This window comes from Protopterus annectens, chromosome 8.part1 (genome assembly GCF_019279795.1).
Source record: "Protopterus annectens isolate FY-2018-M chromosome 8.part1, PAN1.0, whole genome shotgun sequence".
NCBI classification, from domain to species: Eukaryota; Metazoa; Chordata; order Ceratodontiformes; family Protopteridae; genus Protopterus; species Protopterus annectens.
The window spans coordinates 275,814,181-275,836,837 of NC_056742.1; the positions used below are offsets into that span (position 1 = coordinate 275,814,181).

A 22,657-nucleotide genomic window follows, 5' to 3' on the forward strand; every position below is an offset into this window, starting at 1 on the left:
TTTCAAAATATCAGAGTCAGTCAATTTCCCACCGTAAATGCAGCAGAGCAGAGTATTCCTTGCAAACCATCTCAGGTTAAGCACGATATCACTTAGTTTTGTGGGTTCAGCAGGTATAAAAGATAATCCCCTTATTCAATAATGACACATGGAACTCATTCCAGGTCAAATTAGAAAGGTTAACCACAAGATTGTCTATGTCTGCTTGCACCTGTCCAGTAAAGTCTGCCCTTCTGAAATTTTTCTCCATTTGTGACCTCCGCTGAGCGAATGATTCCCTTGGATTTTCCAATTCTGCCTGATCGACAATAGTAGCTCCGAAAAAACATGTGTACAATAGAAGTTTCTTTTCTTGAAGCTCCCAAATCTACTTTTTCTTTAACAGCATTGAAAGGCATCACATTCACTGACATCTCCGCAGTGTTACATTGCCTAACTCCATTAGATGCCATACTACTACTTTTATTCTCACACAGAGGTTCAACAGTCTCGCTATTAACCTCAGAGGTTTTTTTTTTCATTTTTAGCTGTTTTATGCCACACAAAAATGTTTCAATCTCTAAAATCTTTATAATAACTTTCAAGTTTCTTCCTTTCAAGTTACTTTTAGTGAATTGTAGCTTACATTCAAAAGCCATGATCTCATTAAACAAATTCTCCCTTTTCAGAATATAGGACTCATTCTGAAACTGTGTACATATCTCTCTTTGTAATTGTTCCATATTGTCAGTCAATTCCATCTCAATAGGTTTGAACAAACAACTGGAGTATTTTAAAAGCACTACCAGACCTTAGACAAATCATAGGAGTTGAACCCTCTTTTGCTTATGGAAATTGCCCAAATTTAAAGAGACAGTTAGTTATAAGGATATCGTTTGTAATAAAAAGCCTCAGTTTTTAATAAACAAGGAACATATCCATGTTTTAATTATTCCTGCTGTAAAGCTATTTGCAGTGATTATGTTTTCACACACCCCATATCAGGAAAGAAATATGTTTTTAAATGTACTGCAACATGCAATACTTATTTTGTTGTTTATCTGGCTACCTGTAAAAGATGTATGTGTTTCTATGTGGTAAAATCTTCTAGAAAACTAAAGGACTGAATTACTGAACATAGATCAGATATTCATAGGAATATAATGACGAACGCATTAGCTAAGCAACTAGTTGAGAAAGGAATTCAGCATGACTTTGTATTTCGAGTGATTGATGCATCTTTAATAAATTAGAACTGAAGGAATATGACTGGAGAGTGTGGTTGCAGGTAGACCATGCACCAGGAATAAATAAAATGGTTAGTATTAAACCTATTTTAAAACATAAGCAGTTATGTTTGAAATGAATTTTTTTCTATATTATATTTTTCTATATAATTTTTATATGAATGTGAATATTTTGTTTTATATGTATTGGGATATGATATTTTATATATAACTGAGTGAATAATTGACGCTGATTCTTGTTGACTGGGTTGTGTCTTGTGATTTTAGTGATTTCTATTTAATTGAGTGTTTTTTTTTTACTTATTTTATACTACACTGAAGAAGAATTGTTTATCCAAAAGCTTTGTGTGGCATTGCTAAGCTGCTTTTTTTGTTTTGGATTATAGTGTGTTAAGTGGCTTTTGCTTTATCATGGTTTATCTGCTTTTTTGCTTACATTTTGGTTGCTGCACCTAACCCTCACGATAGTGGAGGTGCAACTGTACAACCTTCAAACTACTGCACAAGCCTAAACAATTCCCATCTCTTCGCTCCATTCAACCTTACACTACTAAGAGATCTGAACATTTCACTAACTTATTGTTCTCCATAACTAAAACCAACAACAATCCAGGGCATTCCCTGTATTCACACTGCAGTGCCAATACCATCCGACTCCACTTAAGAGCAATCTGCAACCTGAAAGACTTTAAATGCCAACTAAGGAAGCATCTTATAGATAAATGGCTATGCACCTGTACCACCTCTAGTTAAACTGGTACTAATATAGTTATATGAATTTGTAGCAGAACAGGACATGAAGTATTCTGCAGCAGAGAGTTATCAAAACTATACCATCTGTCATCTCGTCTTTATCTTCCTTGCGACTTATCCCCTCCTTACTTTCTTTGGGTTGCTCTAACTCTTTATTTTATCTACCTATGCTCTAGATTTTGAACAAATCTTCATATTAACAAATATTTTTACATACAACTTGACAATCTATGCATACTGACATTACAATGCATATACCTTCCTCTATTAAAAATATTTATATGCAGCCCATGTAAAGTACAGTTGGGTAAGTAAACTTACCACAACAGTAAAATGTTTGAATCATCACTGCAGTAGTCATAACTACATTAGTTATATCCTGCCAAGGATACAACAGACAGACAGCTTCCAAAGCTTCAGGGCACCATTCATGCATTTAAACCATTAGGCAGCTCAGTCTGAGCTGTCTAAGATCACATATTTGAGTGCCAAGCTCTTCAGAGCTTTCGTGTCAAATGAGAGAGGACAGCTGAACCCTGAAAGGACATAAAAAGGAGTAAATATATATATATATATATATATATATATATATATATATATATATATATATAAATACACACCCTGGCATACTGAAAAAACAATATGGGGGACACAGGGAGGAAGGAACGGGCTACTGCATCACTGATTACTTCAACATCTATTGTTAAGTTTAGTTGCACAATGGTACTGCACTCATCATACTGAACACTGCTGAAGTAGCCTTGGTTATAGAAGTAGATTACCCTAACTTACTACATTTGGGAGGGAAGGGTCCAAGACCTCCCTGGAGAATGGACATAACAAAGCCTGATCTAGACCTAGAGAAGGAATCAAGCTTATAGTGCTTTGTAACCTTAGGTACAGAGGAACAACTTTTAACTTCTAGAATACTTTTAGACTCCAATCCTTTCTAAAAATCCATACAGGAAGCCAAGGTCCTGGTACACTGAGCCTAGATCCTACCTGGAATAGTTTTGCACTTGAGGAACTCCCCACATATGGATCACATCTTGGAAGCCCCCCGATCCAGTTTCCATTCATGAGGGTTTGTCTTTGCCCTGCTCAGCTTGTCAGCCACAAAGTTTTGCTCTGACAGGATGTAGGATGTGTGCAGAGTGAGATTGTGCTGTGAGGCTATATCCCATGCTACCATGGTTAGTCTGCAAAGACCTGGTTCCACCTTGATTGTTGGTACCACACAACTGTGGTACTGTCTGTAACAATACCAGAGTCACGTGGTACTAGTATTACATACATGCAAATATTTCAAGCATGGGTATTAATGCCCTTCTAGCTTGCCAATATACCAAAACACTTGTTCCCATAATAAGTGTCCAGGTTGTTCTTAAAAATATCTAAATGAGAACTTGCTTTAATGTAATTTGGTAGTCTGTTCCATGCATTAGCTACTCTGTCAGAGAACCAATTTGTACACTTCTCATTCCTACAGAATCTTCTACATAGGTTGTCTGATGATTCTCTAGTACTTTTTGATAACCCCAAACATTCCCAGAGGTAGTTGTCTCTAAATGCCCTATATACCTGAATAAGGTGTCCTCTTAGATATTTGCAAGAGACACTGTACAAGTTCAGATATTTTAGTCTTTCATAATAACTTAAATCTTCACATCCATGGATGCCCTTGGTATATTTCTTCTGTACTCTTTCCAGTTTACTCATGCCTGTTTTTTTGTAGGGTTTCCTTATTGTTATTCCATACTCAAGTGTGGGTCTAATGTAACTAACAAACAATGACTTCATTATTTTTGATTTCCTAGACTTTATAAATCTTTTTATACACCCTATAGTTCTATAACTATCATTAACCAATTGGCTGATATGATTAGAAAAACTAATAGCTAAATCTACCCATATACCCAGGTTCTTAAATGAGTCTACAGTTTCAATCACTGTTTCCTGTATTAAATATTCACCTTTCAAGTTATGTCTCCCAAATCTCATATGCTTTAGTTTTGATGCATTTATCAGCACATTATTCTCCTGTGCCCAAATGGTCAATTTAGTAAAGTTATTTTGCAGACATGCCTTATCTGTTAACACATGTAATCAGTTTACCCAATTTCAAGTCATCTGCATATAGACTGCAGAACACCTCAGATGAAAAAGTTACGTCTGAAAGACACAATCTAAACAAGTAAGGGCCTAGCACAGAGCCCTGTGGGACACCTTGACTGTAACCAAGGATTTCACTTGTTCAGTTGCTGTATGATACTTGTCATGTTCTATTTGTAAGCCGTGCAGCTATCCTTCGTATCAAGAGTACATCAATACCTAGTTGTACTAATTTATTGATCAGTGTTTTGTGTACGTCCCTGTCAAATGCTGAAGTTAAATCTATATAAATTGCATCACAGCACAAGTTTTCATTCATAGCTGTTATTATATTGTTATAGAACATCATGTTACAGGTGGTAATAGAGCGGTTTTCAACATATGCATGCTGACATATGGTTTGAAGTCCCAATCTACCCATTTCTGACAATAACTTATCCAATATTACCTTCTCCATTATTTTTCCACAACATGAAAGTAGACCCTTAGGTCTATATGACTCTGGATTTGTCCTATTCCTCTTTCCCTTAAAGACAGGTTTAACAAGTGCATGTCTCCAATCTTGAGGAATCACCCCATATTTATATGACCTAGTGAATAATATTTATTTATTTTTATTTATTTTTACATTTAACCGGGTTAGTCTGTCTGGGTTCTTAGAAGCCCTTTTTCAGCAGAGACCCGAGAAGAAAAGCTCCCCAAAAAAAAAGTTTTAGTAAACCAATAATAAGAACAAAGATAAACACAGATCACATTTTAAGTATACATACTTCTGAAGTAATTACATAACATGCAATAAAGGAATATATAGAATGGATAGAAATACAATACAATACATATATGGAAATGTTCACGTAGTATGGCAAGAAACTAAGCAGAAATATGGTAAGACTAAGGTCAATACATTGCTGAACCAAGGTACTAGGCATGAAGTAAGCAAATATACAGATAAAGTTGTGCGAACTTTGGAAGTTAATAAATAAACTAAAGAACAGTAATAAGGGATTATGGGAAATGAGTGTAACATGAGCTAACTAGTATGGAATATGATGGAAAAAAATGTGTAGGTAGCAGTAAGAGAGAGAGCTAGACGTGATACAGTTAAGTTAGGTTATCCCTGAATGTTTCTTGGGTATTAGTTTAGAGCATGAACAGATCCAATTTGATAGGAAAAAAGATTTAAGCTGTTTCTTGAAGGCATTTTTGTCTTTACGTAGTTGTTGTTTCTTTCGGCTTTTCCCGGTTTGGAGTCGCCACAGCGGAACTCCAGTCCACTAATAATTGGCAGTAGATTTTTACGTATGGAGTTGCCAGCCCTGACGCACAACCTTCAACGAAGGTACGCCCATTCACATATGTCTCCACACAGAAGACGCTTTAGCTGAGAATCAAACAGGACCACGTCTTACCGTGAAGTGACAATGCTACCGCAGCACTAAGTAGTCTAAGGGCTAAAGGGAGTGTGTTCCAATTTTTTGCAACTGAGTGACACTAGATTATTTTCCCAAAGGTTTTGTTTGGCTTATGAACTTCAAGAAAGTATTGATTAGTACTTCTTAGTGGGGTATTGAAGAGTATAAAGTGTCAGAGAATTTGCAAGGGATGGACAGGATTTAGGATTGTTTAGTATATTGTGGGCTATAAGGAGTTGGGATTGAGGCAGTAAGTTGGAAAATTCAGGCCAGTGTAAAGCCTTTAATGAGAGGCAGTGATGGGATTTGTAAGGTTGATTTGCATCAAATCTGTCTACTGTGTTATATGTGCTTTCTAGTTTGGATATTAGGTTACTCTGTAGATGGGTAAGAATAGGTGAAGCATAGAGTAGGGATGGAAGAAGCAGGGATTGGCAAGGGATGGCCTGGATGCACCGGGAAAGAAGTTTTTGTGACGGTAAAGCAGACCTAGTTTTTCGTGGGTTTTTTTTTTTAATTGAGCTATGAATGTGATGGTTGAATTTAAGTTCATCATCAATTATTGCTTCAAGGAGTTTTGTTTGGGTGGCAACATAAATTTTAGTTCCATTAAGGGATGTTATGGAAAAGTTCTGTTTTGCATGTTCTAGATTTTTAGGTAGGAAAAGTAGTAGCTTAGTTTTGCTCACAATTAGCAGGAGTTGGTTGGATTGTAGCCAGTTTTCAACTGAGTGGAGTGAGTTTTGAGTAAGGGATTGAAGGTTTTCTATGTTGTCAACAGAGTTGATGATGGTCGAGTCATCAGCATACTGAATAAGATTGGATTGGGGCAGGATGAGAAAAAGTCATTGGTAAATACATTGAAAAGGAGAGGGCCCAATATTGATCATTGAGGGACCCCTGTCCTAACTGCTAGAAAGGGGGAGTAGGACGAGTTCCATCTATCAGCCTGGTGTCTATTAGTGAGATAATCACAGAACCAGGAGGTGGTGGATTTTGAGAAGCCTAGGTTGGAGAGTTTATGGTGAAGTATGGTATGAAATACGGTGTCAAATACTTTCGACAGGGCCAGAAAGAGGGCTGATGCTATTTTGCTATTATCCCTGACTTGAGCAATGTTATTAGTAAAGGATACAAGCTGTGCTATGTGAGGGGACGGAAGCCATGTTGAGTTGGTGTGAGTAGGTTTTCTTGTAGCAGATGATTAAGTACTTTCTTATGGATACACTTTTCCAGTATTTTAGAGAGAGGAGACAGTATGGCAGTTAGTCTGAAAATGGTTGGCTCAGTAGAGTTTCCTCCTTTATGAGGAGGTACTACAAAAACTTTCTTCCAAATTTCAGGGACTTTGCCTTCTTTTATGGATCTATTAATCAGGACAGATACGGGGTAAGCTAGAGATGTAGCTGCATGTTTAAGGAATGATGGAGGAAGGTTATCAGCTGAGGGTGAACCAGGTTTTAGTTTAGTCAAGAGCAACTTGATATAAAAGAGGTGGGAACAGCTAATAGTGAGAATGGCAGTGAGGGTGAGAGAGGTGAATCAGAGGTGGAAGAAGATGTAGATGGATTGAAAGAGGTGCAGGTGGAGAAGTTATTTACAGTTAAGTTTTCAATGGTTTCAATGAAGAACTTATTAAGGAGGGTTGCTATTTCCAGAGGAGTCTTGTCAGAATAAAGTGTGGGTGGGGTAGGAGTACCAGGTGAGAGAAGTTTTTTTATAGAGTTCCAGAATTTTAGTAATATTAGTAATAATAGGTATAATGGTACTGTAAGTTCTTGCTGAAGTGTTCTCAGGTCATTGTTTCATTCTTCTCCTCCCTGCACTTTGTTTGGATCCAGTTTGCTCAGCTTTTTTTCAGCATTATCTAATTTGATTCCAGTATCTGGGGTTACTTTCATGTCAATAGGACAACTTATCACCCCTTTTGTGGAGCCAAACTGTTTTGCATAAAATTTTGTAAATATATCTATAATCTGCTGTGCCTGAGAATAACTTTTAGAATCTGCACACAGTTTACCAAATTGTATGTCTTTACTCCTTCCACATCTTATGTATCTATAAAAATGTTTCCTATTATGGTCGATATCTTTATATACATTTTCTTCAAAATTTTATTTATCTTGTTTCACACTATGCTTAATCTGTTTGTCCAGCTTGTTTATTTCAGTTTTCAAAGTTGTAGTTTGACCTCTCTTCCATTTCTTATATTTTTAGTCTCTCACCTTCACCTTAATCAGATATCTTGTTCTTATGGAAATATATTCCCCCTGATGTTGTATGCCTACATCCTGATGTTAAACATTTTTTTTATTTTTTGCACTCAAACAATTTCTCTTTCAAAGCTTTCCACATTCCATCTGCAATTTTTCCACTAACACCTCACTCCAGTTAGTTTTACATAGTGACTGTTTTGCTTCCATATAATCTGCAATTAACCTTCTGTGCATTGGCTTTGATTTCAGTTTGGCAGAATTACCTAGTAATAAATTAACATTTATAACCCCATGATCACTGCACATCAAAGGTGGTAAAACTTGACTTGAAGGTACAGTAATTTCTTTGGGAACACAATGTCTAGTATGTTCCATCCCCTGGTAAGTTTTTTTTACAATCTGAAGCAATTGTTGTTCCTGAATATAAGCTGTGAATAATTTCCTTACTAACGTTGTTGAATCAATATTACTCCAGTCTGTTTCAGGTAAATTTAAGTCCCCGGCTAATATTCTTCTTCCCTCCTGTGTTTCATGCAAGAAATGTATGAATTCCTGTAGATCATCTGCACTTGATTTTGGTGGTCTATACACTCATAGGTAGGTACTAGGCTATTGGCCCTAGGGCCTATACAAGCCTAGCCAAAAAGGTACCCTGGCTTTCGCCACCCAAGAAAATTATTTTCCTGTGTCTCTGTCAAGCAGAACCACAGAAGTGATCCCCGGGGTGAATTTCCTATCACCTATCCAATCATCAAGATTTTTCTTGAAGAGTGCTAATGAGGAGCTCTATTTGACATAGATAGGTAGTCTGTTTCAGAGTATGGGAAGTCTCTGGGACAGGAATCTAGCCCTCCAGCATGTTCTGTTTATTGTGGTGACAAGGTTTAGGTCCTTATAGCATGTAGCTCGGAGGGACTGGGATTTCTTTAAGTGGACTCCAATAATTGTTATATGTTCCAGGGCTGTCTTTAGTGTCACAGTTACACAGTCTATAGTATTGGTGTTATCATTGAACATGTAGTAATCATAGGTCTCATAACTAACTTTAATCCCTATCATAACACCGCCACCTGATTTTTTGTTAGAATGTTTATTACAGTAAAAACATTTATACCCTGATAGAACTGGTTTCCAGTCACTGTTCTTTAACCATGTTTCACAGACAATAATAACATCAATTTCAAAAAACTTTATTATTATTGCTACTAACATTAATCATCAGAGATACATCAAATGTTGCTATCTCTGAGCTGTTAAATTTTTGACCTGGCAAAAATCCTGTCTAATGTTTGTCAGATACTGCAAAATATCTGCTAAAATTCTCTTCCCTGATCTTGATAAATGCATACCATCCTGTCTAAACATGGGTGCCCAAAATAAGGCTTGGATGCTCTACACATTTCCATTTTTTAAAACAGGGCATTTTTTCCATGTAGGTATTTACCCAAAAAAATCTATGCATTCACAGTGACCTGACTATCCTTTCTAGAGGTGATTTGTGAAAAATACGTCCTAACACCAGTACAAGCTATACTATCTAAGGGGGGTGTCAGTTCCCTACTAACAGTCAGAGAATTCTTGTGGGTGACATCATTTGTACTAGCGTGAATAAAAACAGATCCATACCTTCCTTACATTAAGGACTTCCAAGGCTTGTCTCACATATTCTAGTTTTACTCCTAGCAAGCATAACACTATGCAATGCTCTTTATCATCTCTTCCCTCCTGTGTTTCATGCAAGAAATGTATGAATTCTTCTAGGTAGTATCAGTTCCTCTAATAACTAAATCTCCAATTACAAGAATATCTTTGCTGGCCAGCTCAGAATAATCTTCAGCTTCTAATATAGTAATATCTGCTCTATCAATTGTTATGAAGGATAGATCTTCATCACTATTAGTTTTATTAATCCCACTGTTTTCATTGTGTATTAAATTCTCATCCAGCTGGTATTGTAAATACACGGCTTGAACCATGTCAACATCTGTCTTTCTCTTCTTTTTTCTTACAGTAATTTTCTTCAATCTTTCCACATTCAGTTATGATTTCTTCCGTTTCACCTGCCCCTTGCCTCTTTTTTCTACCTTCTCCATTGGAAAAATTATGTTTTCTGTATTTTCTGATAGATAAATATCATCATTCCCTGTCACCTGTGTGTTGCATAACAAAGCAGTGTCCTTTTTACTATGTATCCTCTATCCTTTACAGTCATTAATCAGTTTCTTTTTCTTCCTTGTTACTTATTGTGAACTTCTTCCTTTCTTTCGTTTTCTTTTTTTTTTTTACAAAAACTGGATCCTCGGATTGCTGGATACTTGCATCCAGAATTCCAAAGCTGTCAGGGGCATCATCTTACTTCATAGGGACTGAATGATCTTTGCAGAAAATAGATGCATCATTTCCTAAATATGTTCTATGCCTAACATTATTTAGTTCATCAGTCCAGTCATTAATATATGAAACAACAGATCTCCAAGCCATGCCAATTGCACAAGTGCAATCATCATCAAGTCTAGATTTACTTCTAACAATGGTAAGCAAATCATCTTTCTGACACGAGGAACAGAGATCACCAGTGTTAACAGCTCTTCCCTTTAAATATGCATAGCATTTATTACACTGTACAAGAAATTTGTGCATTAGCAAATCGTTAATTGCATACTCATTTACAGAATCCATATTCAGTTTCAAATTAATAAAATATTGCAAAAGAAAAGAATAATCAAAATCAGTAACCACAGAATTCAAACAGAACTTAAATCAACTTCTATGACAAAAATCACACCAATAGCAAACAGCAATATACAACTAAATAATAAAGTACAGTAACGTTATTCTGACCATACAAGTTCTACAAGCCAGACAAAAGTTGTAATTCCTTTACATCACTATAGCTCACAGTTGCACTTCTTTTTAACAGTAAAAATAAATAAATCACAAACTAAGATAGGATTGTTTAGATATGCTCAGGATTTTCCTCTTTGCAGTCTGTATAAATTTATAGCTGTCTAGGCCCCTTGAGGTGGCTACAACCTCCCTAAAACATATCCCTTTCTCACAACCAACAGTGAAATTAAGGATAAAACAACAAAATATGAATCAAAGTAAATCTTGTTAACAAGCAGTGCCTTCCTACCTACAAACAGTGAAAAACAGTGATAACAAATACAATAAAGTATTGTCTGTAACAACTTGAAGAGGTACAGGGGACAAAAGATGATTCAGAGAATTAAGCACCTTGATCAGAGCAAGCTTCTCTTTTATATTTATGTGCCTGCATCTGTTCTTGGTGTCCCAAACACCTTGCTCTTTTATCCCTCTTAAAACTACTTGTGAAGCAAAGTCTGAGGGATCTGTTGTGATGGACTGCTTTGGAGCAGGAGGACAGAAGGGGAGACTGGATTTAGGGATATTTGCTGTCTCCACCAAATGATTTTTCTTCTGACAAACCCCAAAACTGGGATTGGAAATGTAATTTGTGTTGGTGCTGTGACCAGAGAGACTTCAGATACCATTTTATCTTTCTTATGTGGATTCTTGCCAGGAGTATCATGAGAATCATAGATGCCATGACACCTAAAATCCTGAGGTATTCTCTCGCAGCGACTGAAGTCTAAGTGGAAGACCGTAGAAATGTATTTAGGTATAGATCAATATTTTTCCTGTGGAAAAAAAGCTCTTTGAACCGTGGTATCTAGAAGACACCCCGGGAACATAATCCAGTGTAAAGGAGTCAAAAACAGATTTTTGAATGTTCTCTTAGGATCCCAGCTTGTGTAAGAGATCTCTCACCCAAGTGAGAGATTCCGGACACTTTGAAAAGACTGTTTGCTTAGCTTTTTTCTTTTTGTGGGTACAAAAAGGACTAACCATTGGACCAGCAGTTTGTTCCATGGTCAAGATGAAAATGGTGCCTCTTTCTTGGGGAAAACTATTATCAAAAGTCAGTAAAAATTTAAACATTTTAAAAGTCAAAAACACAGTAAAAATCACTTTAATACACTTTGCCAGCCCCAGCCCATTAAAATAAACACAATTTCCCTAAAGAAAAAATGCTTTTACCTACTTTAAACCACTTTTAAACTGACCAGGAAAAGTGAACTCCCATTTAAAAGTGCACTTTAAGACTTTAAGTCCTTAGAACACAAACTGTTAGATTAAAAATATTTTTTTCAACAAAGAAGTACACTTAAAAAAAAAAAAAAAAATATATATATATATATATATATATATATATATATATATATATATATATTTTATGTATAAGGTTTTTTTCCCCCAAAGAGAATCTATCTGCCCAGCAGAACAAAAAGACGGTCAATCCTCAAAAACTTGCAGAGGTGCATTCTCGTCAATGACGAGGGCTTGGCACTCAAACCTGTAATTTTAGCATGAGCTGCCTAATGGTTTGAGCACTTGGAAAGGGCCCTGGAAGCTGGACGGCTGTTATATCCTTGGTAGGATATAACCCATACAGCTAAGGCTACTGCAGCAGTGATCAATATGATGAACATCTTAATTTTTAATTGAAAAAATTTGCAAACGATACAACTGATGCCAAGGATGTTAGAATAATATAGCTATTGCTCATGAGTGAAACTTACTGTAAATGATGAAACAATGCAAATTATGTCAATGATGTCTGTATATGGGGCTTTTCTCCTTGGGCCACTGCTGAAAAAGGGCAATGCTCAGACTTTTCTGGTAAACAAATGCCAATAAATAAATACATAAATAAATCATGGATTACGTTTCTTTTTGCTCTGTTTATCAGGGAACATACTTCTTAAATGTTCAAATTTATTATACAATTTAAATTTGTTTAGGATAAAAGAAATACTGAGCTAATAACTATTTGTATATCTAGATAACTATTATATACTGACATTTGTTCTAGCCACTGTTTATGGTGATGAAATAACTCAACCCCAGTAGTTTAAGTGGTTGAAAAAAATTAACAAAGAATATTAATTTTCAGTACCTCAATCCAAGTCCATCTGCTGTTGCGTAAGGCTCTACAATGCTATCTTGATCCAGACTGATACTATCACCTTCAGAATACGATCTTGGACGAGGCTGAGGGATAGCAACTACACGTCCAGTTAATGATGACACTAAAATGGCTGCAGCCAAAGCAGACCTACAGTAAAAAAACATAAATGCAGAATATGTATAAAAACAAATACATTTTCTAGAAAGTGCAGTGTACTTTTTTTTATCCTTCTTAATCTTTCAGAAAAATTCAGAAGAAATCTATCAAAAATGTACTAGTCCAGCCAACACATTACTCTAACTACATACACAAATTGTATGAGCTAGAGTAAGAGATGTCGGAGCTGCTGCTAGGTTAGTTGGCGCCCCCTGTGATGTTCCATCTGGTATCCCATCCCTCCAAAAAAATTCTCAGGAATTCAGAACCAGTAGAAAAACTCTTCCAGATTTGAGGACAAAAGTAAAAAAGTATTATAGACCAAGGTGTCTTTAATTATTAACAATACTGTCTGCCGCCATGCAATTGCAGTGACCTAGTGGCACTCGCACCACTTAATAAAAATCTCCTCACTTCTGAAGGAATGGCATTTAAGTAGCTGCAAAAGAAATCACAACTGCTTAAATGATTACAAAGGCTTCCTGCAAGGACCAATCAGGACCTCTTATGTACTGCAAATTACATCCCCTATCAGCTTACACCCAGGGCAGCCACCCATTCACCCCACCCTAACTGTGGCTTTGAGAGATGGTGCCTTTTGTTAGAATGAACAAACCATGATGAAAGGGTGTATTATAAAAAAATTATTTCTACCACAGTAGTCTACTGACTTATATACTCTCAAAAAGAACCAGCTCTATAGGCAGCCATCTTCAACAGGAAAGCTGAAGTGTATAATGTCAAGTAAGGATATGGAGACTTACTTTCATTCTCATAGGCTTTTGTTGCAGCAGTGCAGTATGTTGCGGTATCAAGTAAGAAAGTCTGGAGCAGTTCTAATGTTCATTGCTCCCCAAGATCAAAATTTTGTTAGTATGAACTAGAGTTCTGTATCTTTCTGCAAATGTTTTACCACTAGTTTGACACCGAGCAAATTAGACAAAAAAAAAAAAAAAAACACATAGCAGATAACACCTACTTATACTTTTGTTCATATTACTTCTCCCTACAGGAGTGATACAATTTAAGAGTAGGTCCTCTGTTTAACCTACTACACACAAATGTTGTTGTATAAGTGGAAAACAAATGATTATTTAATAGAATTCCTGCTAGCTCTAAGGCACACAGAAATGAAGTTCAGGCTAATACTGAGATGATTTGTGTTTGCTCAGTGGCCCAGGTGCTAAAGGAGCCAGCTGAGAAAGGTATGAGTGATTGGCCAGTACTGGTTTGTCCATCTTGAGGGAGGGACACTGTCAGGTCCATTATCACTGCTGACTCCTGGAGGAGTCTAGTAGTAACAGCAGGTATGGAATTGTAGCATATGCTTGGCATGCCAAGCAGCACTGTTGCAATGTACCTATAAATGGCACATGTGCCCTCAGGCTAGCATTCCAAGTTCCTTTTCAGCAATGCAGAAAATAAAAAAACAATGAAGTACCACGAGTGATGCTACACAAAGACTACCATTAAGATCCCTGGTGAGGGGACACCTTGATTAGACCCTTAAACATGGGCAACCATGGCCTGGGAAGTATGGGTTGAAGAACAAAGATGCCCTGTTAGGCAAGGTTGACAGTGAGCAGTTTGAGTCAGTGTGTAATCATGTTAGCTAGTATTTAAGTAGACAACTAATAATATCTAAAGCATTTCCAACACATGAAACAGCAAAAGCAAGCTACACCACTGCAGTGCATAATTCAAACCCTAAAGGTATAAGTGTGTGAGGCACCCACCATTAACAGCGGATTCTTGAACAAATCAATGCATATGTCTGCAATTACCTGAAATTCCTTACTACTTTGAATTGCCTGGTAATATTACAGCCTCATCTGGCAGATCTAAAGCAATCAGACTCTCATTTACTGCATGTTGCAATTTAAGTATATGGATTTATCAGAATACTCAAACCAGAAGCATGCTTTATTCAGTACTTTGTTGTGCTGAAAGATATCTACACAGAGATGGCCTACAACAATAATAAAATATCAGAAATTAAAAATTATAGTTATGCACTAACCATCTCTCTGCATCTTTGTTGTCTGTTTTCATCCTTCCTCAACTGATAGGTCTCAGATCAGACTTCATATCTGTCCTCGGCCACTTGACAGACTTTAGCTCCATAGCGTCAGCTCCTCCCTGTACCCATAATCCTCAACTACTCCTGATATACCTCAGATTGAGTTTGCCCTCTATTTAGTTAATCATAATGGAAAAATAGAAAAAGCAGCCAGTCGTAGGTGGAAAGATGGGAAACAGGTGAAGAATTACAGAAGGAAAACTCCAGAGCCCACACAGCAGCATCTAATCAGGAATATCCCTCTGATCATACCAGGATCAAAAGAAAAAAAAGGAGTGGGAGAATGGTGCGTGGGAAGCCGAGGAAGGAGAGAAATAGACAACATAGATGCAGAGTAATGGAGAGCACATAACTAATATCCGATGTCTTTTTTATCCATTTCTCAATGAGTAATTTTGAGTGGCTCTTAAGGAAAGATATTCCAGGTACTGTACAACCAAAACTGCCCTATTTATTGATTACATATTCAACTTGTAATGAGCTATAAAAGTATGAGCATTAGGCCACACAGCAGCTGGACAAATGTCAGCTATAGGTGCTTTAGACCTAAAAGTGGATGATGTAGCCATAAACCTGGTAGAATGTCCTTTAGGATGTTTGGGTAACGACAGGCCTTTGCTCTTGTAAATAAAAGTAATGCAATCAGTTAGCCATCTAGCTAGAGTCACTTTTGTCACTGCTGTGCCTAATTTGACTCTAGAAAAGGATATAAACAATTGTTCTGATTTCCTCAAGTCTTTAGTTCTGTGAATGTAAAATTTAAGTTGTCTATGAACATCAAGTAAATGAAGCATGTATTCTTCCCTGTTTGAAAATTTTGGAAAAAAGACTAGTATATTAATTTACTGACTGAGATTAGTTTCTGACACCACCTTTGGTAGAAAGGAAGAGTTAGTCTGAAGTTAAACCCTGTCCTTATGAAAAATCAGGCAAGGTGGTTGAAAAAAAAGAGCTTGGAGTTAGGATACCCATCTAGCTGAGGTAATGGCAACTAGAAAAAGAGTTTTCCAAGACAAAATGTTCAACTCTTGCTGAGGGCTCAAAGTGGGGCTGAGTGAGAGCCAGAAGAACTAGTGTAGGGTCCCACAGAGGTACAGAATCTTTAATTGGAGGCTGAAGCAGCAGGGCACTCTTAAAAAGGCTTCCTTAAAACCATGTAAAGCCTAAGGATGAATGATCAACACCCAGCTGAACATTTGAGACTGCAGCCAGTTGCACCTTGAAAGTCAAATAACTTTTAGTTATGTACTTACCATAACTTTAGATGTTTGGGATCCATCTCGCCTACATTCAATACTGATGGGCTCGGAGCCGATCCCTCGGCTCCGACTCGGCATGCTATGCTATAGAGCGAGGCCTCTTATTGGCTGAGCTATTTCTTATCCCAGGATGCACCACCACTAATCCCCCAGATCTTGTTTGTCCGCATTCATGCACACATGCACAACTTGTTTATATAACATTGTCAGATGTTTCAAGATGAAACAACAGGATTCGGACCTTCTGATATCCTCTGATCTCCAAGGAAGGGGGAAGGAGGGTTGGTTATTGGGAATGTAGGCGAGATGGATCCCAAACATCTAAAGTTATGGTAAGTACATAACTAAAAGATGTTATGTGATCCTATCTCGCCTACATTCAATACTGATGGGACAGCCCCTAGCACCTAAATCCTGGGTGGCTCATTGGAAAACACTCCTGAGCACTGTGGAACCAAATGAAGCTCATCCTCTAGATGCCACATCCAATTTGTAGTGGGAAATGAAAGTGGGCGGGGAAGACCATGTAGCCGCAGCACAAATGTCACTAATGGCAAGCTTAGAATGAAATGCTATAGAAGTAGCCATAGCTCTTGTAGAATGAGCTTTGACAGAGGTGGTAAGCTCTTTATTAGAATAAGAATAAGCTTGAGTAAGACAGTCCCTGATCCATTTGGCAATAGTGACCTTTGTGACGGCTTTGCCCAATTTATTGTCCGCAAAGAATACAAACAACTGATCTGTTTTCCTTGTTTGTTTGGTCCTATCTAAATAAAAACGCAACTGCCTGTGGACATCTAGTGTGTGGAATATGAATTCTGCTCTGTTAGAACTTCCAGTCTTTTTTCCAAAGTATTCTAATGACTGTTGTAGGCAGAAACTGGAACAAACTTTAGGGACAAAGGATGGATTTGGCCTGAGAGATACTCTGTCTTTGTGAAAAACCAAGTACGGAGGTTTTACAGACAAAGCTTGAAGCTCTGAAACCCTTCTGGCAGAAGTAATCGCCACCAGAAAGGCAGTTTTCCACGATAGAAATTTTAAATCACATGTCGCTGCCGGTTCGAAGGGGGAGGAAGTTAAGGCACGTAACGCCACATCAAGATCCCATGGAGGAGCAGGATGAGAAATCGGAGGTCTTAAAAGCACAGCACCTTTCAAGAAGGTCTTACACAATCTGTTGCTCATTAAAGGTGGGTTTATAGATTCGTGAAAATTGGAAATAGCTGCCAATTGAACCTTGATGGTAGAGACTGAAGAGCCTTGATTAAAGAGAGAAGTTAGAAATTTCAGTACTTCTGATACAGGAATGGTAATGGGGTCCAGACCCCGGAGTTGAGCCCAAATAGCAAATCTTTTCCATTTGCTAGAATACAATTTCTTTGTAGCAGACTTGTGGGCCAAAGATAAAATGTGTACAAGTTCTGGATCCAAGGTATGACTCCTGACTATAGTCGGAAGAGGAGGAGCCAAGCTGTCAATTTTAAGGTGTGCAGGGACTGGTGGAATAGTCCGGACTGATGAACCAATAGGTCTGGGATCTGATCCAGGAACCATGGACCTTCCAGAGCATATTTCCGAAGATAGGGGAACCATACTTGACGAGGTCAGTAAGGAGCAACTAAGATCATTTTGCTCCTCAAGAGAGATGCCTTTTGGATCACCCTGGGAAGGAGAGGAACTGGGGGAAAGGCATAAAGCAAGCCGGTGGGCCATGGACGGGCCAGTGCGTCCATAGGGCTCTTCCCCGGAGCCGGGGTGAGGGAGAAGAACTTTTTGCACTTCGCATTCAGTGTAGTTGCGAAGAGGTCGCAACACGGAACTCCCCATTTGCTGAAAATCTGATTTGCCACTGTAATGTTCAGAGACCATTCATGTGGAGAGAGGATAGTTCTGCTCAGTCTGTCGGCTATCACATTGGACTTGCCCGGGATATGAGTAGCCACTAGAAAGCGTTTGGTCGACACTGCCCATTCCCAAACTCTCATGGCCTCTCTGCAAAGGGGATAGGATCTGGTCCCTCCCTGTTTGTTCAGGTACCAGACCACTGACATGTTGTCGGAGTGAATGGCAATTACGCCCTGAGGGAGGTAATCGTGAAGGGCTTGAAGGGACAGAAGCACCGCCCTCATCTCTAGGATGTTGATATGAAGTAGGGTCTCTTCTGGGTGCCATTTGCCTTGGACTGACCTGCCCAGGGAATGCCCCCCCACCCCATCTGGGAGGCGTCCGTGGTCAAAGTGGCCACAGGAGGAGGTGGAACAAAGGGTCGTCCCTGATCCAGATTGGAGGGCACCAGCCACCAGTGAAGGTCCCGTTTGCAGGTTTCCATGATCCATATGAGGTGACTGAGAGGGAGTTCCTGAAAGGACCACTGAGCTGAAAGAAGCCACTGTAGAATTCTCATGTGCAATCTTGCTAGGGGAACTAGAAGAACCATGGCGGACATGGATCCCAATAGCTGCAGTACCATTCTGGCTGGGGCTTTGGATCTGTGAAGTAAGGCTCGAACTTGAGCCTGTATGGTTTGTATCCTGTCTGTTGGTAGATAGACCCGCATTCAGTTTGAGTCTATCTCTACTCCAATGAATCTTATGCGTTGAGATGGCAGCAACACAGACTTTGGCCAATTGAAGGTGATTCCAAGGGAATTGCCCAGAGATATCGTGGCTTGTAGGCTCCGCAATAGTAGATGCTTGGAGGTGGCAGTTAGGAGCCAGTCGTCTAGATACGGAAACACCTGGAATCCTAGACTTCTCAGGTGAGCAGTCACTACCGCCAAACATTTGGTGAACACCCTGGGGGCTGTGATGAGACCAAAGGGCAGCGCGCGGAACTGAAAATGACTGCCTCCTAGGCTGAAGCGCAGATGTCTCCTGGACGCTTGATGTACCATGATATGGTAATAAGCGTCCTTGAGATCTATGGAGCACATCCAAACACCTTTCTCCAGCAATGGGAGAATGGTTTGTAGGGTGACCATTCGGAACTTTGAGTTTTTGACTGAACGGTTTAGAATGCTGAGATCCAAAATGGGCCTCAAGTCCCCGGTCATTTTTGGCACCAAAAAGAATCTTGAGTAAATCCCTAATCTGATCTGCTCTGCGGGGACCGGTTGGATGACTCCTTTTTGCAGCAGCTTTGAAACTTCTGAGGCTGCAGTTTCCCGTTGACTGGGTGGCGGGTCCAGGATTTCTTTGGACTGAGGTGGAGAGTGAGAGAAAGGGATGGCGTAACCTCCGGCGATAATTCGAAGCACCCATCGGTCCTGAGTGATACCTTCCCAGGCTTTTAGGTGCCTCGAAAAACGACCCCCGACTGGCTCAGGAGCTGCACAGTCGGGCAATCCCTCAGGGACTGTGAAAGGCTGAAGAGCCACGAAAGGACTCGCGGTCTCCAGTGTTGCGAGGGCCTCTGCCGCCTCTGGGACGGCGTCTTCCAGAAGAATTTCCTCCTCCCCTGCCTCTGGAAGGGGGATCGTCCTGCTGTGAGGGGTAAGACTTCTGAGATCTATGGAACCACATTTTCCCTCCTCTTTTAGCCTTGGGGTAAGGCCGAAAGGGAGTGGAAAATCATGCCCCTATGGCAGTCAGGGTCTTACCTTCTTGCTCGCAGCGGGTCAGTGTGTCCTTTACCTTGGGTCCAAACAAGGAGGACCCATCAAAGGGGGCGTTGGCAAAGGAAGACTTAAAGGCCTCCGCAAAATGACACAGGTGGAGCCAGGCTCGTCTCCGTAGAGCAATGCCTGTACCCGCCGCTCTACTCGCCCCTTCAGCCGCATAAGAAATGAGCCTCATGGACGAGTTTGATATGGACGACAGCGTAGCCAGCTGAGAGCCAACCGTCTGGGCCAGCTCCTCAGGCAGGTTACCCAAAAGGGTATCGGAAAGTTCTTTAATCAGATCCCTCTGAAATCTGGTAAAGTGTGTGAGATAGTTCAAGGACCTTAATGTAAAGGCCGCTGAACTTAGGGTGCGCTTACCGTACCGATCCATGCTCCTAGACTCCTTATTAGGAGGATGGACGGACGTCGAAGCCTCTGCTACATCTTGCTGGGTTGCAGATGCCACCACCAAAGCATCTACAGCCACACCTTTCATCAGAAACTCTTTTTCCAGGGGTGCTGACAGGAACTTATTAGGATGAGCAGGCACCGGTTCCACAGAGTCTGGGTGTTCCCACGCCCTTCGACAGATCAAGTCCAAGAGCTCGTCGAAGGGCGGAGACACCCAGGAGGCGGAGGGATGAGCCCAGAAGGCCTTAAGGAACACAGACTCATCAGCAGAAGGGGGTTTGATTGCCAGCCGCCTCGTTGTTTAAGGGCTTCCAGGATGTCTGCAAAGGAGACATCATCTGAGGACGACTTAGGGGACCCCTCTGCATCATCGAGATCAGTGTCTGATGTAAGAGACTCATCAGGGGAGACAACGTGCTTCCTCTTGCACGATCTTTTCCTGGGGGGTTCCTCCGAAGAAGCTTCAGAGGGACCTCCAGGAGGGGGGGAAACCCCAGTGGGGGTAACCTCAGGCCCCGGGGCTCCGCTGTCTAAGGACAGGGGGACTGCCAAAGACCCAGTCTCGGTATACAGGGAAGGAGCTGGGGAGACCGTGGAGGTAGCCAAAGATGATATGGCTAACGCACTCCTCATAGCCCTGAAGGCGGGACCACCAGAATCCTGGGAAGGTCCCACCTCTGTGGCCACAACGGTAGACGGCACTCCCGCAGCCGACGCACCGAGAGGAAGGCTTGGGACCGAAAACACCAGTCCCGAAGCGTCCCCCCCGGGGCCGACAGAAGAAGTCCACGTACCGAACTCCGACTCAAGAGCCGGAGTTGGAGTAAGGGTCGGGCCCGACCCTAAAACCTCCATTGGTTCCACCAGCACTGGCTCCAATGGTGCCGAGGCTGTTGGAGGAGGAACCATAGTAGCAGGGTGGACCATCGGCTCCGAAGCCGAATGGGCTGGAGCCGAAACTAACTTTTGAAACACCGGAGACTGGAAAAGTCTTAGGAACACCCTGTCGATGTCCGAATCAGACATCTTGGAGGATCTAGATGACACCGATTGGGTCCGAACCGATTTCTCCATCGGCTCCATAGGACTAGGGGACCGGCTCCGAATGGATTCGATTACTATCGGTTCCGAGGGAGATCTCAAAACAATTTCCCTCGGTGCCGATGAGGACTTCGGCGCCGAAGGGGAAGAGTCTGAGCCGGCAACCCTTATCAGCTCCAAAATCAGTGGAGCCGATGAAGGTGACCCGCCTCTCGATGCCCCAGTCCTCGGCTCCGAAACCAGAGGGGTCAAGACTGGAGGCATCGAGGCAGACCGTTCCGCCCTCGGCTCCGAAGTCCGTGGAGCCGATGGAGAAGCCTGCCTAGTTTTTTTGGCAGTCGGTTCCGACAGACTGGTCGGAGCCGACGCATTTTTCTTTTTCGTAGAAGAGAAAGAGGAAGATAAAGCCTCCTCGAAGGATGGCTTAATCAACCCTTTTAAATTAATTTATTCTTCCTCTCCTGGAGGACTCTCGGTGAAAAGGCGTGACACACGCTACATGACTCTTGTAGGTGCTTGGCGCCTAAACAATAAACGCACGAGGAGTGGTCATCCGTTATGGACATTTTATAACCACACCTCGCGCACTTTTTAAACCCAGAGGGTCTATGCTCTTTAGACATGCTGACAAACCCTGAGATTAATACACAGAAAACTAAGTAAGTTTTTAAGTTTAAGTTTTTTTTTTTTTTTTTTTTTTAAACAAAAAACAATTCACCAGTAGCACACACACAGAAAAAAAGAGGGTCAAGACCCTCTAATTTAAGCAGGTACTTGACACAAAAAAACGCTAGATAGCAACAGAAATAGGGGAAGGCCTCTCTAACTTAAACGGGAAACCTTCCCTTAACGAAAAAACACAATTTCCTCAACAGATTTTCTTAAACACACTCGTACCACAACAATAGCTGTTAAAACAGCTTTTGGGTTCAAATAAGCAAATTTCCTGACAGGAAAAGTCTGAATAAAACAGTACTTAGCCCAGCCAAGTTTGAGACCACGTCCTAGCTTGTAAGCGGCAAACGAGATCTGGGGGATTAGTGGTGGTGCATCCTGGGATAAGAAATAGCTCAGCCAATAAGAGGCCTCGCTCTATAGCATAGCGTGCCGAGTCGGAGCCGAGGGATCGGCTCCGAGCCCATCAGTATTGAATGTAGGCGAGATAGGATCACATAACATCTAGTTCCTTTATTAAAAACAGAAGCAAGAAAATCAAGGATAGCTGGTACTGGTGCAGAAAATATGTCTAAGTGTCTCTGAAGGGCCTAAACAGAGAATCTTTTCCAATTACTTTATTATAAAATTTCCTGGTGGAGACTTTTTGGGATGACATAAGAATTTGTCAAACAGGGGAGGAAAGCCTGGAACTTCTAGCTATAACTGGAAATGGAGAA

At 40.4% G+C, this 22,657-nt stretch overlaps 1 protein-coding gene across 3 annotated transcripts in view; it reads right to left on the bottom strand.

Annotated features, from left to right (window-relative positions):
- CEP89 (centrosomal protein 89) overlaps positions 1–22,657 on the bottom strand; it is a 1,387,439-nt gene that overhangs the window by 1,156,358 nt on the left and 208,424 nt on the right. For all 3 annotated transcript variants that reach the window (XM_044081875.1, XM_044081874.1, XM_044081873.1), the window contains exon 3: positions 12,701–12,859. In XM_044081875.1, coding sequence (XP_043937810.1) covers positions 12,701–12,859 — 159 coding nt within the window. The remainder of the gene's footprint in view (positions 1–12,700; positions 12,860–22,657) is intronic.